General features: G+C 38.8%; 2 protein-coding genes and 1 long non-coding RNA gene across 3 annotated transcripts; all 3 read right to left on the bottom strand.

Moving 5' to 3' along the window:
• Positions 1-1,468: 1,468 nt before the first annotated feature.
• Positions 1,469-13,230, bottom strand: LOC130438349 (uncharacterized). Its single transcript, XR_008909315.1, has 3 exons — positions 13,164-13,230; positions 5,727-5,850; positions 1,469-2,419 (listed from the first exon to the last, which is right to left on the bottom strand). It is a non-coding gene; the product is annotated as an uncharacterized LOC130438349 (long non-coding RNA).
• Positions 11,490-13,251, bottom strand: LOC130438348 (gap junction alpha-3 protein-like). The gene is made up of 2 exons (XM_056770229.1): positions 13,068-13,251; positions 11,490-12,555 (listed from the first exon to the last, which is right to left on the bottom strand). The coding sequence occupies exon 2, from the start codon at positions 12,529-12,531 to the stop codon at positions 11,542-11,544; it is 990 nt and encodes a 329-aa protein (XP_056626207.1). The 5' UTR covers positions 12,532-12,555; positions 13,068-13,251; the 3' UTR covers positions 11,490-11,541.
• A 1,292-nt stretch (positions 13,252-14,543) lies between these two features.
• gjb1b (gap junction protein beta 1b) lies at positions 14,544-17,806 on the bottom strand. Its single transcript, XM_056770121.1, has 2 exons — positions 16,851-17,806; positions 14,544-16,425 (listed from the first exon to the last, which is right to left on the bottom strand). The coding sequence occupies exon 2, from the start codon at positions 16,409-16,411 to the stop codon at positions 15,584-15,586; it is 828 nt and encodes a 275-aa protein (XP_056626099.1). The 5' UTR covers positions 16,412-16,425; positions 16,851-17,806; the 3' UTR covers positions 14,544-15,583.
• Between the last annotated feature and the right edge of the window lie 45 nt (positions 17,807-17,851).

The following is a 17,851-nucleotide window of genomic DNA, read 5'->3' as shown; positions in this document are numbered from 1 at the left end:
ATGCTTGATGTTGGAATACACATGATCCAGAGTGTTTTCCCCTCTTGTAGGGCATTTTACATATTGATAGAATTGTGGTAATACAGTCTTGAGATTTGCCTTATTAAAATCCCCTGCAATAATATGAACGCCATTTGGATGGGCACGCTGATGAATATTGATGGTATTTAGCACAGAGAGAGAGCCGTGTTCACATTTGCGTCCGGTGGTATGTAGACCACAGTGATGACAACAACAGCTAGCTCTTTAGGTGGAAAAAAGGGTCTGCATCTCACCGACATGAAATCCAGGTCAGGAGAAAGTGTCTGTTCAGAAAAGTGCTGTTGTTACACCATCCTTCATGCACGTAGACGCAGAGACCCACTCCTCTGTTTTTCTCGGAGTCACTGTTCCTGTGCCATCTGTGTACTGTACGGCCCGCAAGCTGCACCGTGGCATCAGGGATTTGTGTGCATAGCTATGTCTCTGTGATAATAAACACACACCAATCGTGAACACAACAATTTCCAGCCAGCTTTATTTCCAAATCATCTGTTTTGCTTACCATGGATCTGGTGTTTGTAAGGTAGAGGCTCAGCAGCAGAGGCCTGAATGGCTGTTTCCTTAGCCTAGCCAATAGCACTGCCCTGCAGCCTCGCTTTTGTTTCCTCTCGCATTGCCGTCTGCATCGCCTGCCAGACCCGATAACAATCTACGGGGATCCCGCTGGTCTCGCTATCTCGTCCGGAATGTTGTGAGTGCGATGAAAGTCGCTGGAGATGGTCATCTTCTGTTGAAAGCCGATGTCCAATAAGTCCAGACGACTGTATGCTTCAGTAGTGTAAGTAGACGAACGTACAACACACGATAAACATAAGATAAAGCACAAATAGGGAGAACTTCGAGCCGCTGCGTCTGTGTGCACCGCCATCTAGAATAATAAGGAAATTGTAATCCAAAAGTTAGATCTCATGAAGCTAAGTCTAAGAATAGAGGTTTGGAGATCATCATCGGTCTACACCTCTATCACAGGTCTCCTCCCTTTTTTGATAATGAAATGTAGCACATGCAACAAAAAGGCCCTGTCAGGTTCCTTCCTTCCTATCAGTTGCCCGAAGATAATTTCATGATCCTGTGGCTAGAGCTGCAGTGTAACAGGTTTGGGTCAGGGAATGGTGTCTGCAAACACAGTCCCATTCAAGTCATTTTGCTTCAGTGCTGGTGATACTAGGTGCATATTAGGTCACACACATCTAAGAAATGCAATCACTCAGCTTCCTTATTGATTAAATTCCTTTTTGCTTAATGCTGTTACAGCTATTAAAATTAATGTTACCTGCAAATATTATAATTTATTTTCAGAAAATAACCTGAGGCCTCAGAGGCCTATGATGCAATCTATGGCATCAATCAAGACACATAATGCTCATTGACATGTGACTGCAGTCACATATCTATGTCACAAAGTGAAGCGAGACCCAAAAGCAGATAGATTAGCAGAGTTTATTAAACACAAGGGATACAACAAAACTGAGGTTTACTGCTTCGTAGAGCCGTGGGGTGTGGCAGAGAAAGGCAAGAGTCTATAAAACACAAAGGATGATATTAAAATAAGGAACACTGCTGCCACGAGAGGTGGGGCGAGGCAAGAGTCAGAGTCAAGGAAGCCGGAGCTCAGCCGAGGTGCAAACGTCATCGGTTGGAGTAAAGAAGGCTCGTAGTCCGACCGACCAATATCGAATAAGAAAAGACAGTTCAGAGAACGAAGTGGCCAGATGTCTACCACCACTGGGACAGGGAACAAAGGGCAAGTATAAAACTGGGCTAGGCAAGACAAGAGATAGCAAGTGGTTAAAACTACAAGAGCAAATACACTGGCAACGGAAAAGAAAATAACAGGAGAATATGAAGGGGAGAATGATAATTGGGAACAAGGAACAGGTGCTCAAGGGCCAGAGAGAGTGAGTGGCAACAGCTGTACAGGAACAGCCAACCAAAACAGAAAGAAAGGAAAATCAAACCCTAATCCTGACAATATACAGTACATATGCATTGTCTGTGCTTTTATATATAGTATATTTAAAATGAAGGTACAACAAATTTATATGCCAACAATATTTTTTTTATTTATACTTCTAAAGCAGCCCCCCCGGATAGGCAAATAGTGCAAAACAGTATGCAAACGGTGGCGAGGAACCCAAAACTCCAATCGAGAAAAAAACAGTGCTCAACAGTGCTTGCACAACAAGGCTAAATAAATGTTTTACTAATAAGGTAAATTATAGTTTTAAGATTATCATTAACAATCTAATAGCATTTGAAATTTTCTAGTGAAATCGTGTCCTTTATCCAGCTCTATCATCTCAGCTCCTGTTAGGTCATCGCTTCCCATTCTCAGCTCTGCCATCAGGTCTGGGCATGAACTGCATCCTGCGGTAACCTTGGAACAAAAAGACAAGGCTGGCTGATAGTAGAGTACTGTTCTGTTCTGCACTCTTTGATGCAACAAGTACATAATTTGTTGTTGGATGTGTTCCTGGTTCCAGTTGATCTAAATAATGCAGCCTAAATCCTCTGAGGATGAATATTATGGGAGTATAGTGTATGCAAGATTGAAAAGATGCGTCTTAAGTCTAGACTTAAACTGACAGCGTGTGTCTGCCTCCCGGACAGTGCAGGGAAGAATATTCCAAAGTTTAGGCGCTAGATAAGAAAAGGATCAACCACCTGCACTTGATTTTGAAATTCTAGGAATTACCAACTGACTGGACGCCTGAGAGCGCAATGTACGTGGAGGACTGTAATACAATAGATGTTCACTCAAATACTGTGGTGCTAGACCATGTAGGGCTTTATAGGTAATAAGGGAGATCTTAAAGTTAATGCGATGCTTTATAGGTAACCAGTGCAAGGTTGACAGTACCGGGGTTATATGCTCATACTTTTTTGTACGTGAAAGAATTCGAGCTGCCGCGTTTTAAACCAGTTGGACATTTTGTAATAGGCCTGCAGGGCAACCACCTAAAAGTGCATTACAGTAATCTAGTCTTGATGTCATGAATGCATGAATTAATTTCTCTGCATCTGACAGTGACAGCATATGACGTAGTTTAAATATATTCTTAAGATGGAAAAATGCAATTTTACAGGTGTTGGCGACATGGCTTTCAAATGACAGAGTACTATCGAATACTACGGCAAGATTCTTAGCTGACGACGAGGATTTTATGGAGCATCCGTCAATAGTTAAGCATTATTCTTGGTTGTTACGTATGGCAGTTTTCGGTCCAGTAAGTAACACTTTTGTTTTGTCCGAGTTCAGTAGTGAAAAATTGTTACTCATACAGTTTTTTAAATCGACTATGCATTCCGTTATTCGATGGAACTGTGTTTCATGAGGCTTCGAGGAAATATAAAGTTGAGTATCATCAGCATAACAGTGAAAGCTAATTCCGTGTCGCTTTATTATATCTCCTAGAGGTAGCATTTATAATGCGAAGAGCAGAGGCCCTAAGACTGAGCCCTGTGGTACACCATACTGGACGTGGGATTTGCGGGACACCTCATTGTTTATTGCTACAAATTGAAAACGGTCAAATAAATAAGACTTAAAATATTTCAATGCTATTCCGTTAAAGCCAACGTAATTTTCGAGTCTATGTAGAAGTATGCTGTGGTCAATGGTGTCAAATGCAGCACTGAGGTCTAGCAGCACCAATAACGAAATATAGCCACGGTCAGAAGCAAAAAGCAGATCATTTGAAACTCTGATCAAAGCAGTCTCTGTACTGTGACATGCTCGAAATCCAGACTGGAATTCTTCATTAATGTCATTCCTTTGGAGGAAGGAGCATAATTGAGTTGAAACTACTTTTTCCAAAAATTTAGATATCAAAGGTAAATTCAATATAGGCCTGTAATTCCCTAGTTCTCTAGGGTCGAGTTAGGGTTTTTTGACAAGGGGCCTTATAACAGCCACTTTAAATGCTTTAGGCATATGTCCTAATGTCAAAGATGAGTTAATAATACTGAGAAGAGGATCTATAATTCCTGGGAGCATTTCTTTCAGTAGTTTTGTAGGTATAGGGTCTAGCATGCATGTTGTTGATTTGGATGATCTAATGATTTTAGAGAGTTCATCGTGATCTACGGTAGAAAATAATTGCAATTTCTCCTTAGGGGTGCTGTAGTTAGTTTGTTCAGCGGGTTTCACTTCTGGTTGCATTGTTATGATTTTTTCTCTAATATCTTGCATTTTACTAGCGAAGTAGTTCATAAATTCATCACTGTTATGCTGATAATCAGAATCTGAAGTCGCTGACGACTTTTTTTTGTTAATATAGCCACTGTGTTGTGATGGTTTTCTTCTATTAGTGATAGTCCTCATCGAAGACTTTTCACAGTGAATAAAAATTGTTCTGAATATATTATATTATATTACAATAACTATTGTTCTAAAAGGAACGCATCGCAGTAATAATAATAGTACATGTGTAACAATGAAGGTAGGCGAGGCAGCGGATCCAAATGCAGTCAAATTGCAACCAGTTGGCCACTAGAGGGAAATTAGGGGCTGTATGTTATTACTGTTGTGTGTCGAGTAAATCTACTCTGCAGCAAAATGAATGCAGCGATGTATCCGGCTTCTTGAGTGTGTCCCAAAGAGCAACAAAGATAATATGTTAGACCACATATTGATACGAACATAAAATAAATTGACGATTGATTGAGATCAAGCGGTCAGTTAAGTGGAAAATGGCTACGATCATCGATCACGTCGAAGACTTTGATGAGGCAAAAGAGCAATGTACAACGTATGTAGAATGTTTTGAACACTTTTTAAATGCTAATGACGTTAGCAAAGGAAAAAGGGTGTCAGTTTTTCTCAGTGTAATGGGAGCATCGACATATGGAGTTTTGTATAGTCTCATTGCACCAAATAAGCCTGGTACTATGAAGTATGACGAAGTTGTGGAGATATTTCACACACACTTTACCCCCGGGCCTATTGTGATTGTGGAGAGATTGAAATTTCACAAACGGAATCAAGCGGAGGGAGAAAACGTTGCACCAAACGTGGCATTGCTAAAGAAATTGGTGCAACACTGTGACTGGTGATAATCTAAATGATGCACTGCGAGACAGATTGGTGTGTGGTCTGAGTAGCGAGTCAATAAAGAGGAAGTTGTTGACTGAAACGGCTCTTACATATCAAAAAGATGTGGATAAAGCAATGTTAATGGAAGCAATCAAGATGGAGGTAGATATGGGTCCGGCGGTCTCCATCATCTCAGGTGAACTGTACAGAGAGAAACTGAATCATATTCAATTATGTCACATCCACGTTATTCTCAAGACGTAAACAGGGGAAGTAATTCCTCCAGAAGGTGTCATCAAGGTACGTGTCAAGCTTAATAAACAAAGTGTACGCTTTCCCTTGTATGTTGTAAAAGAAAAGGCAGGTCCTCTGTTTGGACCATAATGCCTTTGTAGAATTCGTCTTGAATGGCACAAGATCAAAACTGTAAGAGCAGTACACCTGACTAACGAAGGGACACTGGATGGTCTTCTAAACAGGTATGCAAAGGTATTCAATAAGGATCTAGGAACATTTACCAGATATACAGCTAATTTAAATCTTAGACCAGGAACTCAACGAAAGTTTCAAGCACGAGTGGTACCGTATGCCATCGGACCGAAAGTTTAGGCCAAAATTGATAATCTGCAAAAACAGTGAATCATCTCACCTGTACGATTCAGCGAATGGGCAGCCCCTATTGTGCCAGTAATTGAGAAGGGTTTCAAGATGATACAGTGAATCCATCTCTGTGTGCAGAACATTATCCATTCTTCACTCTGTCGATACTGGCACTGTAAAACACAGCAAGATGATATTTTAGCTCCTTTTGTACCCAACTCTGTGCTGATTTGTATTGGCCTCTACCAGCTTTCCCCTTGTTTAACTCCAGCTAATGCCGTCACCTAATCGCAAAGTCATCTCAAAGGAGGTCTATGGGAGTTCAAGATATAACTTGTTCAGCCGCATTCTGTACGAGCTGAAGTTTGTGCAGAGATTTAGAAGAGAGTCCATAAAGGAAGGAATTACAATGATCGATTTTTGATGTCACTAAAGCGTGTACAAGTATGGCAGTACTCTTTGTTGAGAGAACAGACTGAAGACGATTCATATTTTGTTTATGAAAGAACACAGTATGAGTACAAATATTGATATGAGCTTCAATTGATAAAGTGCTGTCCAAGATGACACCCAAACTAAATATAAAAATAGAAGCTAGAGAAATGTCGGTTGACATGGAAGAACAACTTGACTTGGCCAGAGTTTTTTTTAACCAACGAAGTATTTCGGTTTTGTTACTATTAAGTTAAGAAAGTTACATGATAACCAGATTTTTACTTCATCTAAGCACTGAACAAGAGAAATGGAGGAAAAACGGTAGTAGGTTTGAGGACAGATGGAGTTGGGTGTGTTATGATTCCACCTCACCTTGTCAGGTATTTCTTGGTCTAGAGGTGGAATCATACAGGATCCTCTGTTTCATGTGGGGAGAGACGTTTTGACCTTGTGGCTTTCAATACTCTCCCCGAGGCTCATCTGTGTCCCCGCCCTTTCAGTCTCGTTAGCCTTCCCTTAGTGTTTGATATGTGTCACCTGGTCCCTATTAATTATCCTATGTTTGTTCCCCATTAAGAGTCCTCATGTTTCATTGTCCTGTGCACGTTCATTGTTTGCTGTATGAGATGTTGCTGTCTTGTATGCTGTTCCTTGTTGAAGTCACCAGTTTTCCTTGTTACCTTGTTCCTGTTTCCTGTTACCCTGAGTTCTAGTAAGTGTTAGTTTAGTTTTGTATAAAGTGTATGTGTTCTTAGTTTAGTAAGTCAGTGTCCTTGTCTTTATTTATATATATTACCCTGTATTGTTTTCCCCCTCGTGGGTTTTGTTTTGCCTCTTTGTGTTTTGTATAATAAATTATCTGTTAACCCCGTCATTCCTGAGTCCTGCCTGCAATTGGGTTCTCCCTGCATTGTCTTCCTTGCAATTTCTGACAGGGTGTCATCAACGTAACAGTGGAATAGGACCCCTTACTCCCTAAAAATTTAGAGGAGATACTGTTAATAGAGAGATAAATAAGAAACCAAAGAGGTCCCTGGACTGAGCCCTGTGGGACACAAATGATAACAGATGTAGGACTTGATTTTAACTACTTAAGTCGTACAAATTGTGTGCAGTCTGTAAAAACAGGAACATGACCAACAGAGAGTTGTACCTGTGATTCCACTGGATTCCAGTCTATTTACCAGTACGAAGTGTGAAATGGTGTTGAATGCTGCACTTAAATCTTATAGAATAAGTATTGATAAAAGACCTGAATCTGCAATCTAAACACTACGATACAGACGAAACTGCTCAAATGGCCTACTAAAAGAAAGATGATCACGGAGGTTGAATGCAATAATGCTTTCAAGAATTTTTGGACAAAAATTGTATATTGGAAATTGAAAGAAAATTAATTATTAATGGTTTCATCCCTACAGATAAGTAAGTATAATCCAAGCAGCGTCAGGTGATAGGTTAACATGTTCCACAGATAAGTATAATGCAACAAGCAAACGGGTAATGATGTGGAAAAAGTTGATTTTGCTGTTCAAAAAATCTCTGACAAAGAAGGTCCAGGTGTCAAACAGATTAACTTCATTTGTTCGAATCAAACAAAGTGAGATGTTCCCCAGAGCATCTGAAATGCCAGTGCCTACCAGCCTACTGTTATAGCAAAACTTCTAAGAGGAGTACTCCTCAAAAACCAATCAGGTAAATTCACGTTATCTCTTATTTTCGTCATACTTTTGATCTGCCACGTTTATTTCGTTGGCAACAAGGTACGTATCTAACGTTCGCTCGTTATTGTCTTATTTTCAAAACAAATTTAAATTCAGTGGCCAAAATTGAAATACTTATGAAGTCATCAAAACTGCTGGATCATTCCCAATAAACCCAAGGTTATGAGAGAACAACATGTCACAAACTTTCAGGCCTCTGGATTTTACATTGTTATAGGTGCTCAAAATGTGCTCTAAACATGCTTAAAATGACATAAAAGGCATTTATGTCAATAATCATTGAATAGATATACCGATTATAACATCAAATCATTAAATCATCATCACAAACTAATTCGAATGCAATTATTTTAAGTAAAATGTGTTTTCAGATATTTCCACTGATACACATGTCAACTTACATTCCTAATGTTCCTATGAATGCTTCTGAATACTTTTTAGGTATAAATGAATGAATGAAAAGACATCTTTGTGAATTTTTATATAATCCTCACTCAGCACCTGCTCAGCACAAGGATATCATGACCTGTTTGTAGATTGTAGTCATAGCAATGGGGCAGAACATGCCCAAATTTGTTCCTCAGGTATGATTGGGGGCGGAACAAGTCTTTTTGATACTGTGTAGTTATTTCTCACTGAAATGATAACTGTGGTGTGCTGAAGACTAGTGCCCAGTACATGTAAAATATATCTAAATAAGCATTTCTTAGGTATATAATAACTGTGGTGAAGACAAGTGCCCAATGTATATAAAATATGTCTTGTTTGTGCTCAAATCACTCAGATATTACACAATAGTAACAGAATAACAGATCCATAGGTGTATTCCAACAAGCCAATGGCTAACAGGTTAGTTAATCTACAGATACGTATATTCCAACAGGCAAACAGGTTACAACTTCAAAACGAGAGTCATGAACTTGTGCTAACAGCAACAAGACCTGACAGTGAGTACATGGCGTGAGTCTGCATTTAAAGAGGCCAGCGTGATAAGTGTCAGGTGTGGGTCATTAAAAGTCTGGGGAGAGTGAGCTGAGCTATCTCCAAAATATAGCCCCCATACCCTCATTCACTAATCCTACATTAGTTAACTAATATAGTCCAATAGAAGAAGCGAAATAAAACGAGTAAGTAAATTTGGATACCAGATTTTGCATGTCTCCTTTATCTTATACTAGGCCTCTTAGATTCTAGAGGCTATTCCAATTCCAATCCCTGGTTTAGGAATTGAAAGAATCGTTTCCAAGAATTCCTTCCTAGCTGCTGTTTTCGATTCCTGCTCAATACCCTGTTTTACTACACATTTTTATTTGCTACCAAAAATTTACAAATTTTTAAGGCAATCCAATTTTCTAAGATGTCATTTTTTACATTAATTAATTGTTTATTGTTTTCATACTAAAAAAATATGACGATCTTGTCCTGCAATTCCAGTGTATAATTAATAATATCATTTATAATCTCAGTTTTTTTAAATTAACTAGCTTTTCAAAATAAAGCACAGGTCAAATTACTATTAACTATTTTTAAGTTATTCAGCAGTGTACACAAAAATACTTGGGAAATATAAATGGACAGAATATTAATCAGTAAAATGTATTAAAAATATGTAAGAATACTGTGAATTCTGTAAGTGTAAATGACAGACACATCTCCACAGATCAGGTACTAAGTTGCTCTATTTCTCTTTACTTACTAAGAGAGTCATAAACGTTTTTTGCTATTGATCTTTCTCGTCTTCTCATTTAACGTTAAATGCAAATAGTGCAGACAGTTGTTGAAAAAGTTCTGTCCATCTTTAACAGCTTAAACGTCCAAGTAAATATGTTGTGAGACTGTGCTTTATATACGTGTAATATTCTTCATGCACATACTGTACTCATTGGTAGAGAAGATGGTCCGTTTACAGTCCGAAAGAAGAGACAAATGTACTTATGATTTGTTAAATGAATGGATACATGCTATTATTTCTGCATTGGAGCTTCAAAAAGTCAACACCCATTCACTTTCATTCTACCACTTGGAAGTTAAGTGATACATGGGATTATGGCTCTGACTGCATTATTCTTCAAGAATAAAACCATATTCAGTTAGGATGTCTTGAGGGTGAGTAAAACATGGGGACATTTAGATTTGGTGGTAAAGAATCCCTTTATGTAAACTTGCAAGTTAAGGGAGACGTGCAAAATAAGCAGAGCAGAGGGTCCCCGGGAACAGGTTTGGGAACCACTGTGATAGATGGCTAGCAGCTGTGAGTGTATATCGGTTGTACACTCGTTTTTAAGATGCATCATAGGATTCAATGAGTACAATCAATTTCCACTTTGAATTCTGACACCAGTTAAAGTGGACGTCCTCTAAAATAGTGCACTGTATTGGTCTATCTCGGACACAGCTCTGGTAAATCCAGAGTAGAGGTCTGTGCTGAGGGCCTGGCTTGTTCCGGGACACTTACAGGTGTCTTATGGCTTATCAATGATTCTCAAATTTGAAAAGCTATTTTTTAAGTTTATTTGTCAGCCACAGCTTCTCCAGGTAAAATCCGACTAAAGACTGTATTTTTCAGACTACCACATTATAATGCAGTGTCCTCAGAAACCTAAACGCTGCAATACGTGGTCATTTTGCCTAAATAAATGAGTAATAGAAGGTTAGTTGGGAAACAGATTTAACAGATGTGTTGTTGTAACACAGTTGTCAGTTGACTATATGCAGTTTCAAAATAGATTTTCAAGAGAAATATGAAGCAAATTATTTTATATACAGTTTATTGCATTTAGACACCAACAATTCAGTCTGAAAGGACAACAATAAACGTAGAACAGATTAATAGTTGGAGCTCTTTGGCTCCTGTCATCTCTGATCTAAATATAACGCTGAAGAGGACATCCTTGAAGTGCTACTCAACATAGGTGAAGGCTGATATGCAGCTTAACTGGAGATGATGTCTAAATTTAACTGTTTACACAGGCCGTCTGCTACCCTGGCCATTGTGTATGATAACACAAAATATTAAATACGTAGGCTACATGTGAAAAAGCGAATTTAACATGCTAGAGATATTTACCCGACATTTGAATGCTTTCCATCATTATTTTTTATGTTTAAATAAGCATTTCTTTGCATTTCTCTACGTTTATCTATTTCAGATTTGTTTTTATATGTATCACGTTCCATTCAGAAGCATTGTACAGAACCCAACTAAAAATTAAAAAGAACAAAGCTCCTCGTTTACACTAGAATTAAGAGAAAACACATTTCTGAATCGTTTTGCTCAAAGCCAACATTGTTGTTGAAACAATCTCTATTCACATAGATCTGCTAAGATGACTAGAAAACTGCATTATGCTGCGTTATGTATGTCAGGCCAATAGTTGGCGATGTCACTTTGTAAAGATATGTCTTGTGTGCGCATGAGATCACCATTTTCACACATTCACATTTTCCAAAACTTGTACTTTTAGACATGTTTCAGTCCCCCTTAAATGTTGTTATGTAAATAAACAGCCAAAGTTTTCCATTTTGATTCGAAAACTGTGTCACCTAAAGAGCCCCCTTAGGTCAAAAACATTTAGAAACCTTCTAATAGTGCAAAACAATTTCCACGTCATGGTTTCATATTCAAATGAAATGACCCACCAAAACATTTACAATTAAAACAGAAAAAGATTTTATTTGTTTGTTTGTTTGTTTGTTTGGCCAGGATCAGATATTAAGATCATCTTTTCTGGTGTTGTTGCTGCTTTTTGCCGTTGGGTTTGGCCGATGGTGGTGATTTGGCTGTTCCGGCTGAACATTCTTCTCCACTGCGTAGTTATCCTTGTTCTGTTTGTAAGCTGTTTTACTGATATATGGAATGAAATGTGAGTTTTTTAAAGCAGCATGGGGCTGGGGAGGCACCTGATGCCCGTGCAGGTTGTTGGGAATAAGTGAAATTTCACCGGGTGCTTTGGAGTTTGACACAGGAGACGTCACCATCTTTCTGTACCTCAAGCCCTGACGGCACTTTGTGAAGCCCAGGTGATAGATTTCCAGCAGATTAAGAGCGAGAGACACACAAGCCACTGCTAGCATGAAGATAATAAAGATGGTCTTCTCAGTTGGCCTGGAGATATAGCAGTTCACCGTGTTGGGGCAAGGTGGCTGTGCGCACTTATAAAGAGGTTTCAGGCCAAAACCGTACAAATAATATTGCGCTCCGATAAAACCAACCTCGAATAAGGTTTTGAAGATGATGTTAAAGACATACGTGCACAGAATATCTCCCTGTAAGTGAACGTGGCCTTGTCCATCGCACACGGGGAACTTCTTTTCTTTTGATTGGTCAGTAAGGGGTTGTTTGCCAAACTGCTGGATGAGCTTCTTTTCTTCCCACTTTTGTTTCTCCCCCACACGGACCAGATGCAAGACGTGACCCAGGTAAATGAGAGTCGGGGTAGACACAAAGATGATCTGTAACACCCAGAAGCGGATGTGAGAGATGGGGAAGGTTTTGTCGTAGCAGACGTTTTGGCAGCCGGGTTGTTTGGTGTCGCAGATGAAGCCCGACTGCTCATCGCCCCAGACTTTCTCCGCCGCTGTGCCCAGCACGAGTATGCGGAAGATAAAGAGAACCGTCAGCCACACTTTTCCCACTACAGTTGAGTGTTCCTGAGCGCTCTCCAAGAGTTTCCCAAGCAAACTCCAGTCTCCCATTGTTCCCAGATGCCTGCTCTATGTCTGTGCATCACATTTAAACACCATTAACTGCAAACAGCCAACACTGTTATGATGAAAAGCATTTTTCTTACACTTCATGACATTTTCAGCGAGTTAATGAAGATCAACCTATTCTTATAACTCATACCTCAAAACAACATTTAGAATCTAATATATAGAGAGTTTATATTAATACATGGAATATTTTTTTTTTTGCTAAGGTTTTGAAAAGCTTCAAATAAATGTTATCCTAAAACTTTAATCTAAACAAATGTATGAAATCGGTTTAGTACATTGAAAACAATGAGAGTAAACAACATTCACACTGACTTATGCTTATTTTACTTTTATATTTTTTTATGCCTAAATAATGAGTGTTTGGTTGCGCTTTTCCCAAATTTTATCACATCCTCATAATACCTTGAGATAATTCAGTTGTAGATTAAAAAAATTGTTATGAACATCAATCAAAATGAAAGACATCACTGTTAATAAACAAACACATAGTTTTTCAAGAATAAATAGGTACCCACCTTGTCACTGAGCACATTTCCAGCTGTGGTGTCCATACAGCCTCTTCATAAAACACTTACATTTAGATTCATCATTTAAAAACACAAAATATTTACCGTCTCTGTGTTACATTTTCTTCAGGACAGACTCAAATGTAGTTCTTCCGTTGCTAGTGACTTAAAGTGACAGCGGAGTTTGCCAATAAAAGAGCTCTTAGCTGTCCCAAGAGCAGAGCAAAAAATAGCTTGAGTCTGTCCTATCACACGAGAGGACAGAGATGTGTACACACGATTGAACCTATCACAATCATTCCAGTGTGTTGTAAAAAACAACCTAGTCTTATTTGAAGTTGTGAAATGCCAAAAATGTACCTGTATTTACTGCAGGTTACATTTACACTTGAGTTAAAACACAAACAAATGTCTTTTATTTATTTAACACAAATTGCAACTAAATGACATGACTCAATTTAAAATATGAATTACTTGATACATACCTTAAGGAATGAATGACATTTTGTAAGTTATATTTGTTGCGGTTACATTACTAAATGAAAAAATTAGATGCTTAACAACAATCGACACAATCAATTATTTATGAGTTTATGAGAGCTCCTGATACGCAATAATGTTTTTTTATATCATTTAAACCGCCAACCTGGATGTTTCATTTATAGATTTATGATCATTCATTCTATTTATTATTGATAAAAAAACAACAACAGTATACTACACATTGTTGCTGATTTGCTGACACTACATGCCACTTTAAACGTGGAATATGATATAAGATTCATTTTTGTAAATGAACTGTCCTGGATTATAAATATATGAAAAAATTTAAGTATGACTGGTAATATAAATTAATATAAAATTACAGGGTGTTTATTACGGTTAATAATAAAAATTATATACGAAGAACATTTTTTGAAGAACGATTCTTTAACTGTGTGTTAACCATTTTCCTGTTCATCGTAGTTAAAAATAAGAAAATGAATACATAAAAGAGCATTCTTTAATGTAAGGATTCACCAAAATGATAAAAAAGCCAAATCTAATTTATTTCAATATATAAAGTTAAGGTTAATACAAGTAAAAATCCTGTCACCAAAAAATTATATTCCAGATATACTTGTACCGGACAGGCAATAAATGCTGTGATTGTAAGCCCTTTCAAATCAAATAAACATGATGCCATCTCAACATTCCTCATATTTGAAGCATGTGACAAATAAAATGACAAATAAAGTAGAAGAAAGCTTGAACATGTTGAATGTTAATAATTTGTCCACAAATGTTCCTAACAACAAAGGGAAATGACAATAAAATCAGACAAAAAGACATTTCTACATGTAAGGCAGAAATAAGTTATTTCACTTTTGTAAGGAAAAACTGGCATTGCTATGAGACACCTAAAGGATATCAGCAAAATGTTTTGCATTGTTAAGTTGCGAACACACTAGATTTCAATTCGCAATGAAATAGGAAACAACACAATTCATTGTCTAGTGCTTGTTTTTAATAAATAATAATTTATACAAAAACAACATGGTTTTCTGCTCACTTTTTGAAAAGGAATTGTGAGCAGTGTTTGTCAATAATGCTTCAATACATACAGTATATTCCTGCTTGTGAATGTTGTCAGTTAGTTGGTCTCGGTTACATAAATCCTGTTTGTCTCTTGTAAATCTAGGGGATTTTTTCTCTTGTATTATTGTGTGCTGTGAGAATAGGATATATCTTGATTGCTTAGAAAAGCACGCCTTCCCTTCACAACCTAATCTAATAATTTATTTCATTGCTAAAGGCTTTTTGAATCTCTGTTGGTCAAATGTGCTTTAGACACATGTGCAGATGACACCGCACCAAACGTAAACTATATTACGCAACTGAAGCAAAACCATCCACACGTGTTTGTATGCCTCCCTCACATTGACATGAGCGTTGGTGGAAGGCTTTTATTCTGCTTTTGAGAAGAGAGATGTTTGCAGTACACTGCCAAAAAACTGTGCTTCAAAAGGTTCTTTACAACGATGCCATAGAAGCTTTTGGTTCCGTAAAGAACCTGTTTGTTTCATAAAACAGATTCTTTGTTGCGGTTCTTCGGATTATAAAAAGAAAGAAAGAAAGAAAGAGAGGGCTCTTTAGAGAACCTTTTTCTGAATGGTTCTTTGTGGAACCAAAATTGGTTCTTCTATGGCATCGCTGTGAAGGACCTTTTAAGCGCCTTTATTTTTAAGAGAGTACTTGAATCTGTTCAGGGTTCTCCAGCATATCCTGTATCTCCACACAAAGCCTTATCGTTTGAATAAGAGGAATAGTTCATCCTCAAATCTTGATTTTTTGGTCATACAATGGGGGCTAATGTTGTTTGGTTAGCGAATGTTTTTTTTCCTCCTTTTCAATAGTCATACAGGTTTAAAATGACATGAGGGTGAGCAAATGATGAAAGAATTTTCATTTTTAGGTCAACGCTCCCTTTAACCTAATAAATGTGTTGTTTTGGCTGTCGATGAGACCACCGGGTTGTCAGTACTCTAGAAAGCAGAGCAGCGCTCCGACCTGTCAGCGGCAGGTTTCCGGCCCACGTTGAGTCTGGGTTTGAATGAGTGCTCTGATATCAGCTGATTGATTTCATTCTGCTTGTAGGTGGCCAGTTTCTGAGTCAGCCAAGGTCCTTTACCTTCACCAGCCCTTCCAGGAAAGCATCTGACAGACGCCCCTGCTATTAAATACACAACTTCAGCAAGGTTCAGCAGAACGCAAACACCAGACACCGCCAGCATGAAGATAGTGAAGATGGTCTTCTCTGTTGGACGGGACACAAAACAGTCCACGGTATTGGGACAGGGGTAGGAATCGCACTTCACCAGACGCACCATCTTGATGTCTGGATAGAGCACGTAAAAAATGTATAAGAAAACAACCTCCAAAATGACACGGAAGATGATGCTTATCATGTAGGTCCACCAGAGCGCACCCGTGATCTTAAACTTTTGTCTCTTGATGTCTTCAAAGTCCTTTGCGCTACCACGCCCGGTTATTTTGAGAATCTTCTTCTCCACGTGACGGCGATGCGCGACGTGCATGGCGACCAGCAGAGCCGGCGTGGACACCAGTATGAGCTGCAGGGCCCAGAGGCGAATGTGCGATATGGGGAAGAACTGGTCGTAGCAGACGCTGTTGCAGCCGGGCTGCTGGGTGTTGCAGGTGAAGCCCGACTTCTCGTCCCCCCACACGCTCTCAGCGGCCACCACCAGCACCATGATGCGAAAGATGAAGATGACAGACAGCCAGATGCGTCCGATGCCGGTCGAGTGTCTGTTCACACCGCTGATCACAGCATAAAACGATGCCCAATTCATGCTGAAATCCAAGACTGAGCGGAACAAAACACAATAAAAAGTCATTCACGATATCGGTCACACGCCGGGAAGCAATTGACCTTTTCCTTAGAATCTTTGCCAACCTTTTGACTCATCTGTTTGTGCTTAAACGGCTGAAGATGGGTAATGAGTTTCTTTAGCCAAGTAAAGTTTCAGGTTTTTAAGGATCAGAAGGAAAGGAGTCATCTCAGTTTATATTTGAACTTCATAAATGAATGATGTTCAAAGTTGCAACTCATGAGATAAACGAGACCTACTTCATGAGCCCATAATGTGCTTGGCCAAAAGATTCTTTAAGGTATAGTACGATACAAAACTTGCAGCAAAGACATTTCATAAGAGATGCCCTGCACAACATTAAAACATAATACTAAACAATGAAATGTTTTCTAGTGGCCAAAAATCTATTAACATTTACCAGGCTCAGCCCGCGAGGAAGCAGCTTACGCAGTGTACTTGGTCCAAACCTGATGAAACGGGCTGTATTCTTGGCATTTGGAAAGTTGAGTCGGCGAAGTATTCTCGTCACTCTGAAGCTGGATAAAAGCTCAAGCGTTTGTATTAGAGCCACATCTCTTTTGAAAGAAACAGCACATGCTGGTTTGGTATGTTTTGATGCTTGTTTAACTGGTCATGTGCTGGTCCATAGCTGGTCAAACCAGCATCAAAACCTACCTAACCCAGTATATGCTGGTTTTTTTAACCTGACATGAGAGAATAGGGCCAACAGCAACCCCACACAAAAAAAAAACTTCCAATACAGCATATTACTCAAAAGGGCATTTATAAATCGTCATCCAAATACACATGAAATATTCTTCTAAATGTAAAATGATTTAGCAGTTTACCTTCAGCTGTGATGATGAACAAAGCCGTGTTGGAAACATCTAACGGTCTCTCAGAAGATCATCATGCTCTACGCAAATGCAAAATGTTTTCGCGATACTAGCCACAACCCTGCACCACCGATGTCACACGCACTTATATAAGCCATTTACACACAATGTTACTCTTTATGAGGACTAACAAGACTCTTCAGAATTCAGATCAAATGCCTCGTTCTCCACCCACCCGGGCCAGAAGAAAGAATCTGTGTGGACACAATGAGCAGCAACATTATTCATTGTGCCTGGCAGAGGAAGTGAGGAGTTTTTCTGAACAAACGCATTAACAAATAGACTTGCATTGTCAAAAATGGCAGTGTCAGGCTTGTGCATAGTGTTCGGTTAAAAAAATGCATTGGTAGTTCTTTAATTTTTTGCACAACATTCAGTTTGTAAAGCCTGCATATTAAAGAGTCTTCAATTGGGCATTTGAAGGGGTTTTAACATTGGCAGATGAGCTCTGTCCTCGGATCTTGTGACATGAGGAATTCTGGGAGTGACTTGCCCGACATTCATTGTAACTTTGCTGGTATTT

The sequence above is a fragment of the Triplophysa dalaica genome, chromosome 16 (genome assembly GCF_015846415.1).
Source record: "Triplophysa dalaica isolate WHDGS20190420 chromosome 16, ASM1584641v1, whole genome shotgun sequence".
NCBI lineage: Eukaryota > Metazoa > Chordata > Actinopteri > Cypriniformes > Nemacheilidae > Triplophysa > Triplophysa dalaica.
The sequence above is the reverse complement of the archived record's forward strand: the minus strand, read 5'-3'. Positions and strand labels throughout refer to the sequence as shown.

What these genes read in the sequence shown, in the direction of transcription:
- LOC130438348 (XM_056770229.1), bottom strand. Translation starts at nt 12,531, where the DNA reads ATGGGAGACTGGAGTTTGCTTGGGAAACTCTTGGAGAGCGCTCAGGAA.
- gjb1b (XM_056770121.1), bottom strand. Translation starts at nt 16,411, where the DNA reads ATGAATTGGGCATCGTTTTATGCTGTGATCAGCGGTGTGAACAGACAC.